Genomic DNA, 9,064 nt, shown 5'->3' with positions numbered 1-9,064 from the left:
CATTACCCACTTTGCTCTTAATAATTTAATAATTTAATACATTTCATAATTTACAAGTTTAGTTCAGAAGTATCGAATCGGTATCGATATCGACGATACTGCCTTGAAAAATATCGGTATCGTATCGAAAACAAAATAAGTGGTATCGCCCATCCCTACTGTGGAACAGCATTTACTGTGAACAGAGCCGCTGTGAGACGCACGTACGTAACCTACACACCTATAACTGCATCACATATAATTATTTAATTAAATCATAGCGTTTGTGAATTCACAGTTATGCTTAATTATCATTTTTAAGCGGGTTTAATATATCACGAGGCCTTGGAAAACAGTCTAATAATGTGTTTTATGGATTCTCGTCCGTGAAATGCACCACTTCCGGTATTTTGCCGGTAGTCGACGCAGGCAAAATGAAGTCGAGGATTTTTAATTTTTTTTAATTTTTTTATCGAATAGTCGAATAGAATCGACGAATCGTAGCAGCCCTAATTTTGATATTTTATAATAAACTTATTACAATTTCTTTTGGCATAAACAATCGTTTGATTTTTTTTTTTTGCATGTAACCGTGCCTTTTTTTTTTTTTTTTTTGCTGTTTCATGAGTGAATTTCGATTAAAAAAGCCATTAAATTGACTATTGAAAGATTATGTCGGTTGCATTTATTAGATGGTGTGAATATCAGATTCAATTAAGTTGACTGTGCGCCAGATGAAATAAATTGCTTCTCTGTCTGTAAAGGTGTGAACCAAATGGTCCATACAATCAGAACATCAAAGGCACAGTGTTTCTCAGGAAGTGCCAATCCTGTATGTCTTGCAGCTATTTTGCGTATTGTGTCTGCATGCGGAGGTCCTGACAGTACTCTACCTATTGTTTGTGACACATTTACTTTAATAAGCCTACGCTGAGAAATAACTAGCCCCACTCTCCCCTGCAGTGCCATTCAGAAAACGCACTGATATCATGACTGAATTTAGCCATATCTAAAAAATGAGCAATACTGTGATTATTTTGCACATATTTTAATCCATTCACTTTTGAAAGTCAACTATGCAAATAGAAAATACAAAATACACATATGTAGAAAATAGAAATCATTTGAACAGAATAAAGTCTGTAATAAACATCAAACATACAATACAAGCTCAAAAAGATTTGTTTACCCAATTTTTTGTAAATTACATTAGTAAATGTTGCAGGTAGGATGAACACATCCACAGAGGAAATCTGGCCACAGAGCATATTTTTGGTTGTACGGTGCCTTTCGGAGGCATCTGGCTGCTTCCCTGTCACATCGGCAAAGGATTTTCGCACATCTGTCATTAAACGTGTCTGCGTTGAAGACATAAATGTAAATTGTTGGCTGTGTAAAATGAGTAGTTTGCATACAGAGTGAAGGAAACCATATTTTAACCATGCATTAAAACCATCACTTTATGCCTCTTCAACAATATACTGAGTGTTTCCTATAGCACGTTATTGTGTTTACTGCGGGAACAAGATCTTAAAATATCTTGTGGTTTGGCCTGTTTTTAGCCTGAAGTCTTCCATCTGTTATAATACACACCATGTATTACTACTACTTCCTGAAGCTGAAGGAAAAGACCAAACAAAACGTTCGTAGTCATATGTTTCCACAAGTTCACTATCCCCTTTTAAGCGTTACTGATTTTTCTCTTTCTTATTTCAATCCCAGGCTATTATAATGTAAAATGTGATTCTAAAAGAATGTAAATATGCCGGTTTAATATCTAAATAACACATCATACCACAGTCAGCCTCCTCTTCTTCACACGTCCACAGATACCTGTCCGTTTTGGTCTGACAGCCTGCGAATTCTGCATCCCCATAACAGCAGTCATGTTTGTGGCAACACCTAAAGAAGAACAAATGACCTTGAGATTATCAGTAATGAAATGGCACAGAGGACCTAGCCCAGTTCTGTCTGGTTTTGAATTGTTTTCTCATTATGTAACGTATAATTCAAGTAGACTTGCAGAAATAGGCCTACAACGTGATCTCATACATGGAGGGCCGCTGAGAATGTTGGCCAGATAAACTGCTGACTCTGTAAGATTAGATTGAGCAGTCCCTCGGTGGAATGTGGTGTAATAATATTAGCAGTTTTGTTTATTCGTGTTCAACCCGCTGTCCACTTCCGAAGAGTTCTTTCACTGGGAACGGCGATATTGGTCTCTGCATCCTTAACTGAGGTTAAGGGAAATTGTAATTTTGTGTGTGGGAGAGCTGAGAGTAAGACTTTTCCGGATGTCTGAGGGAAGGCCACAGAAATGGACACACTTTGACCAAGATGCATGGAGTAAATTTAATAAGAGCAAATCTAACCAGATATTTGTAAGTAATGTGGTGTCTTACCAGTCTGCTCTGTCTCTGGGCCACCCTTGACCCCCGAGACCACAGTAACATCCGTACATCGCATAAGTTAAAGCTGATCGTCCCGTGCTGCACTTGATCACGCCAGCTAGTTCCAGCAAACCCCTTTTGCTCCGTGAAGATCTCTGTGGCTGCAGGGAAGCCATACTGACTGAAAAGAGTAAAATGGTGAAAGTGGTGAATGCTGGTGTTCATTATAATGTAACCAATTTTTCTTTACATTTATATTTATTCATATAGTAGACATTTAACATCTTTTTTGCTGTATACTTTTAAAACACTTTTCCATAGTCTCATATATATAAAGCTATGGTGTTATGTTACTATATCCCTAAATGTTTTACATTTATAGTCATTTATTGTAACTGTCTGTAAGACTTACGGAACAACTTCAAATCTATTGTCCAGAGTTTCCCAAGGAAAGAATAGGGCCTTTTTTCATTCCACTGATGAAGTGTTAGATTCCAGTTGTGTGGGATTTCTTATGGGTCTAAATGACAAGTGTATTTTACTCTTAGTCATAAGTATATATTTTTTAATGATCTGCTTGAATCACTCGGGTAATTTTATTAACTTTTTTTTTTAACCTATGCTGTAAAAAAATCATTTTCTAAGTTGTAAATAAAACAAACATTATTTAAGCATGGTTTAAAAAAATCAGTCTTTCTACTTCAAAATATCATGTTTCATTTATTGTATTATTTGCCATTTATTTGAGAAATTTACCAGCAATTTCTGAGTGAAAATAGTTTCATAAAGTATTTTTTTCAGCCAACTTTTGTCCACTCTGCCCCCAATTACATAAAAAAACTATAATAAATAAATAAAGCAAGCTTAGGTTTAAACTTTAAAATAAACGTATTCATAGTTTGATTGTATTGTCAAAAGTTTTTTTTTAAAACATCTAAATTAGTTGTTAAAAGCTACTAAATGCATGCATTTTAAAAATACTAAATGCATTACTCAAAGTACCTTTTAACAATTATTTTTAATTTTATTTAAAAAAATGAAATAAATTAATTATATATATAGCCTACTATTCACACAAACACACACACGCACAAACACTACATGTGTCTAGTAGCGACCCCATCTTATTTATTTAATAATAAATGTAGATGATATAAGAAAGCAGTGTGAGAGTGACTAGTTAAATGAGATGTGAGCAGCCTCACCTGTAAATAGCAGGAATGTGTGATACAGCGCAGTCATTGTGCTCACAGGTAATAGTCCAGTCTCTGCTCAGTGTCGGATAAACAGAGTTCCTCAGTGCTGGGCTTTATTTAGATGCTAAATAATCTCAGGACATCACTGTAATCCTCGCACTCTCTCACTACTGGAGGCTGCTTTTTCCTCAGGGTTAAAATTACGTTAAAAGTTAAAGTCTGGGAACGTTGGATAATGTACCCCCTCTGACGACTGCTTGGGTGTTTAGCTCGGGACCGCCCTATGATGGCTGGTTGGCTTTTCCACACAAGCAGCTTGAGCTGGATAAACTGCCAACTGGGAGGTCATGATCGAACACTCCAGCACGCCGCTATTTACTCTCTCCTGCATCTGTAAATGAACTATTCATAAACTGATTTAGACTTTATACACTGAAAAAAAAATTTTTTGTTGGATCAAAGTAAAAAATTTTAAACTTGTAAAACTTGTTTCAAGTAATCGGTTTTAATCTGTGTTGAATTACTGTTTGGAAAAAAAAATAAGCTGAGAGACAAACATTTTAAAATGTCAACACTCATTGACATAATTTCCACTTTTAGCATTGAATAGAAATTTGAGGAAGAATTTGCAACAGGTAATAGTGAAAACTGCTTTAAAACTGCATGGCTTAATAAAAGCATAACATTCCAGAATAGAACGTTCATCCAAGAAATTCATGGTCCATGTGCCATTGAAAAAAAGCCACTCACATTCAGATAAACTTGCATTAACTTAAAAAAAAAAAGACAGTCTCTCACATTTGGCCAAATTTGAAAAATACATTAGAATACAAGGTCAACATTATAAAATTATAGATTTCAATGCATTTTTCAACAATTCTGATATTTGGTGCTTTTTAAAAAACAAATTCACTGGAAAAACCATCTGTAGTCTCATTTTTGAGGGAAATCGTCATCATAAACATCATTTATTCACCCTCTTGTAGTTCAAAACCATCAGACTTTGGTTATCTTCAAAACACAGATTAAGATATTGTATAGGCCTAATGAAACATTCAAGCTTTCTTTCCCTCCAGTGACAGACAGTCCATGTAACCAAGGTCCATTTCTTATGTTTTTTTTTGTTTTTTTTTAACATATTGACTTTTTGACTCAATTTGTTTTAATAGCATCTTTGTTAACATTTTTCTGTATTGGGTAATCTGTGCAAAGGCAGATTCAATATCCATTTTATTATTAAAAGCGGAAGCAAGTTTAAAAATCCATAAAAATAGACCACTGACTGTATTTATAAGAAGGACTTTTTAGGAATATTTACTTATTGAATTTTTTACAGGTGTTTTACGTGTATTTAATTTTTTCCCTCTAATTTAATGTGCATAGCAATAACACAGTAATGTTATGTATACTATTAGCCTATTCAACGTCAAATAAGACGCATTAATTTACTATTGTTCATTACACTGTTAAAGAATATGCTTATTGCATTTACGTATGTACATAGTTACTTAATTGCAAATTAAATAAATGTTCAAATCCCATAGAGGAAAATACAATATACAATTGTATATTTGAAAGCATGCCATCAGTTTGAAAATGACCGCAGCTGTTTTCGAGTACGTCTGAAGAGGGCGCTGTAACCATCTTCAGCTTCTTACTGAAAAAGTGAACAAGACGTCACGAAGATCACGTTGCCGATAGAAGAGACAGGATTGACGAACACATGAAAACATTAGCGATTGTATGGAGCACTCTCTTTCCCGCTGAACACTGATCTACTTAAGGTGAGTGTTTTTTAGGGTAGTAACACATACATTTTTTCGCGTACATATGCTCGGGTGGCCGCTGTTAAACTGATGTGAGTGGGCAGAGGTGCGCGGTAAAAATGCTATTATGCTAGTTTACCTAGCGACACAAGAGTTTGCATGACCAACCATTTGGCTAGCACACAAGACCTACGTGTTCCTGGTTTCACGGATAAACAGGTCAGAGTCTCGGTGCCAGTCTTGCGGCAAAAAAATGCCCACTGGCATAGACAAGTTTGTGAAAACAGTTGGCTATACAGTGGCTGTGTTTCAATAATGAGCGCAGCTGCCTTTGTAGACAGTGCGTCGAATGCGCGTTCGAACAAACGTTAGGGACCCCGGCTCACTTCAGTTTGAGACAAAGTTAGCGTTTCTTTATCGCGAATGTTTTTTTTATGAACTATGCGAGAAGTTTTCTCTGGCTAATATTACATCAACCGATATGAGACGCCACTTTTCGATGAATTTCCCTTGACTGCCGCCAAGGGGACCAAAGTTAAGGAAGTATGTTATTTCATACTGCATTCCTTACTGGTTTTGTCGCGTATAGTCAGAAATGTATGGGCTTACATTTCTGCCACAATTCTGCGCGCGAAAGATCATATTTTGAGCGCACAAAAGTGCATTTTGCACACGCGCGATCTGAGTTTGTGGAGAAAATGTTCGTTTCGCAAAGAAAAAAGTCTTTCGAGCGCACGGAAATCAATTTTGCATTTAAAATACGTTTTTGGATGTGTGCAGACCTGAAGTGAGAATTCTATCTGTCGGGCTTGTAATAGGCCAAGAACCGATGAATGAGCTGATAGTCAGAACGTTTTTTTAGAATAGTCCAGATATGTGAATTTATTTTCGCATTATTTACATTATAAATACTTTATAGGTTATATTTATATATAAAAATAGAAATTGTAATGAGTAAGCACATAAAAAATTCCCATGCGCATGTCAATATTTTCTTGAAGGCACAAAAAAAAGTTTCCTGTGTGCATGCAAAAGTCTGTAGTTTTTTTAGGGGCTTTGTATGTTGTCACTTCGAGAAAGTAGTGTCATTTTTATTTGTATAGCACTTTATACAATACTGATTGTGTCAACAGTGTCGAACAGGAAAATAGTTTGTCAATAACGCAAGAAGACAATAACAGAGTCATTTATCCAACACCGCTGCAGAGGACTTATCTGGTTTATTTAGTAATCAATAAATAAAGCCCTGAGAAAATAAAAATATTTACAGATGACTGTACTATGTACCAAACATAAAGTTGAAAATAATGCTCTATGAACCATTTATGATAAATATGGTCTGAAAATCTACTGAGTGGTTTGGTAATTTTAGTCTGGAAAAGTATGGAATTTTTAGGAGGAAAATGTGTAGGAACCCTGGTTCAATCGACGAATCGGTTCTTTGAAACAAACTGTTCTGAAGAACCAGGTTGCGCAAATAAAAGTTGAACATCCCATCACTGTTGAGAAAGCATTGCTTTTTTTTAAAACCGAGAGCAGAACACGAATACTTTTCCTATTTCACTATATGACACGTGTCAATACATGATACTTAGGAAAATCTGTGTTAAATCAATGTAAGGTCTGATTTCTGTATATATTTATATAAATCATAGGTGTTGACTGCAGTAAAGTCCTACACGCGTATGGGAAGATGTCAGCCACAGGCCAGGACCGAAGCAGCCGATGGAAGGACATTCAGAAGGGCTTGCAGTTCATTCAGTAAGTGTTCAGTATGCAAACCTGTGACCATCAGCAAGTTTTGATCATGAAGAGACGACTGAAGTGGCTTCAGTTTGTGTTATAGAGGGAAACAGAGAGAAATAGTTTCAGACTGACTTCATCCACTGATGATTTATTTCTGTCCTATGAAAATAATTTAGTGGCAGTTAAAACACTTTCAGGAATGCAAATTACACACTTTGTCACCCAACCTCACTAATTCATGACCTGTTGTTTCCCGGCAACTCTGTCATTGCTCATGTTTTTTGCACCTGTGTTTTAATGGTTTCAAATTGTCTTCTTAATCGTAGGTCTACCCTGCCTTTTCCTGGCACTCAAGAGCAGTATGAGGTATGTGGTTTCCTCTCACAATCAATCCAGCACTGATCACAGTTTTTGATTAGATATTTATATTATGCATCGATTCGTTTTTCTAGGTGTTCATCCAGAGTTTGGTGAGGAATCTGTTTGGTGAGGCAAATGATGTGTTCCTTGAAGGCGAATGGACGCGATCTGTTGAATTATACACCGAGTCCTTAAACATAGCAGAGTATGCTGAATCAGAGGACATCATCATCTCTCAAGACCTGAAAGAGAAGCTTTATGCGAACCGTGCTGCATCCTACTTGAACATTGTAAGAATCTGCATTCATATGGATATGCAACTTTTATTCAGCAAGGATGCGTTAAATTGATCAAAAACGGCAGCAAAGGCATTTATTATTTTACAAAACATTTCTTTTTCAAATGTTGTTCTTTTCAACTTTCTATTCATTAAAGAATTCTATTCATTAAATAGTCAATAAATAAAATATTAAGCAGTTTTCAACATTGATAACAATAAAAAACAATTTTTTGAGCAGCGAATCAGCATATTAGAATGATTTCTAAAGAATCTTGTGACACTGAAGACTGGAGTAATAATGCTGAAAATTCAGCTTTGCCAACTCAAGAATAAATTACACTTTAAAATATATTGCACAGGGCTCCAGACTGCGACCATTTTTTCTGCCGGTGCGACAAATTTTTGTGAGCGGTCGCACTGCCGCGACCACCGCGTTGTTCAACTCATAAGCACTGCCATTTCTGTTACATTTGAGAAACATCAAACAGCAAACTAAACGAAAGCGAAATTAAACCGCGCTACGTTGCGACCATTTTTTCTGCCGGTGCGACTCATTTTTGTGAGCGGTCACACTGGCGCGACCACCGTGTTGTCCAACTCATAAGCGCTGCCATTTCTGTTGCATTTGAGAAACATCAAACGGCAAACGAAATGAAAGCGAAACTAAACCACGCTACGTTTGAGCTGCGCAGCGCGGACCGTTTATCAGCTCGGACCGCGACGCAAGCAAACTTGTCCGAGCTCAGAACAGCTTTACTCGGGAGCAAAGTTGCTTTCGCGACACTGTTACTGCACAGATGCAACAGTGCTGCGAGATCCAGTGAGAAGCGTTTGAATTCGCCGCACAATGATAAGGTTGCTGCGGGATCGTGTGAGAATCATTCAAATTCTGCACAGAATTCTCTGTTATAAACAGCGCTGACGTACGTCAGGAATCCAGAAGCGGTAACCCTAACTGTAACCATGGTGTTGTGTTAGAAATAGTCGAATGCATTACATCAATTTCAGGGTTTGTACTACCTTTTGAGAGAGCAATTCAAGCACTTTTCAATGACTTTCAAGCATTTCACACAACTATTTTCAGCACTTTAAATCTCTAAAATGATCCAGTTTGAATGTTATTTTTAATGGGATGACCAAAATATACTTTGTGGTAAACAAACACTTATGTAAAATGTAAAAAATACATCAAATCACAATTATAACCAGTAGACGGCAGCAGAGGAGCACTTATTGCCTTAGTCATTCATTTCTACTTTTTCTCTATATTTTGAAATTATAAAATCACTATTATAAAATATCAAATCATCAAGAAATCAGATTTTGTCAGAATTTTACACTTTTTTT

At 36.3% G+C, this 9,064-nt stretch overlaps 2 protein-coding genes across 2 annotated transcripts in view; one reads left to right on the top strand and one right to left on the bottom strand.

Moving 5' to 3' along the window:
* Positions 1-1,188: 1,188 nt before the first annotated feature.
* Positions 1,189-3,882, bottom strand: pla2g10 (phospholipase A2 group X). The gene is made up of 4 exons (XM_016559508.1): positions 3,575-3,882; positions 2,382-2,550; positions 1,775-1,881; positions 1,189-1,337 (listed from the first exon to the last, which is right to left on the bottom strand). Exons 1-4 carry the CDS (start codon positions 3,609-3,611, stop codon positions 1,189-1,191), a joined length of 462 nt encoding a protein of 153 aa, XP_016414994.1. The 5' UTR covers positions 3,612-3,882.
* Positions 3,883-5,221: 1,339 nt separating this feature from the next.
* The window catches only part of LOC107745587 (zinc finger CCCH domain-containing protein 7A), a 21,498-nt gene continuing 17,655 nt past the window's right edge, over positions 5,222-9,064 (top strand). Inside the window, exons 1-4 of the mRNA XM_016559482.1 lie at positions 5,222-5,349; positions 6,987-7,092; positions 7,404-7,443; positions 7,530-7,727. Of these exons, the coding sequence (XP_016414968.1) occupies positions 7,025-7,092; positions 7,404-7,443; positions 7,530-7,727 (306 nt within the window). The 5' untranslated portion in view covers positions 5,222-5,349; positions 6,987-7,024. The remainder of the gene's footprint in view (positions 5,350-6,986; positions 7,093-7,403; positions 7,444-7,529; positions 7,728-9,064) is intronic.

This window comes from Sinocyclocheilus rhinocerous, unplaced genomic scaffold (assembly GCF_001515625.1).
Source record: "Sinocyclocheilus rhinocerous isolate Xijiao unplaced genomic scaffold, SAMN03320098_v1.1 scaffold1912, whole genome shotgun sequence".
Lineage (NCBI taxonomy): Eukaryota > Metazoa > Chordata > Actinopteri > Cypriniformes > Cyprinidae > Sinocyclocheilus > Sinocyclocheilus rhinocerous.
This window is presented reverse-complemented; position numbering and strand designations above follow the sequence as displayed.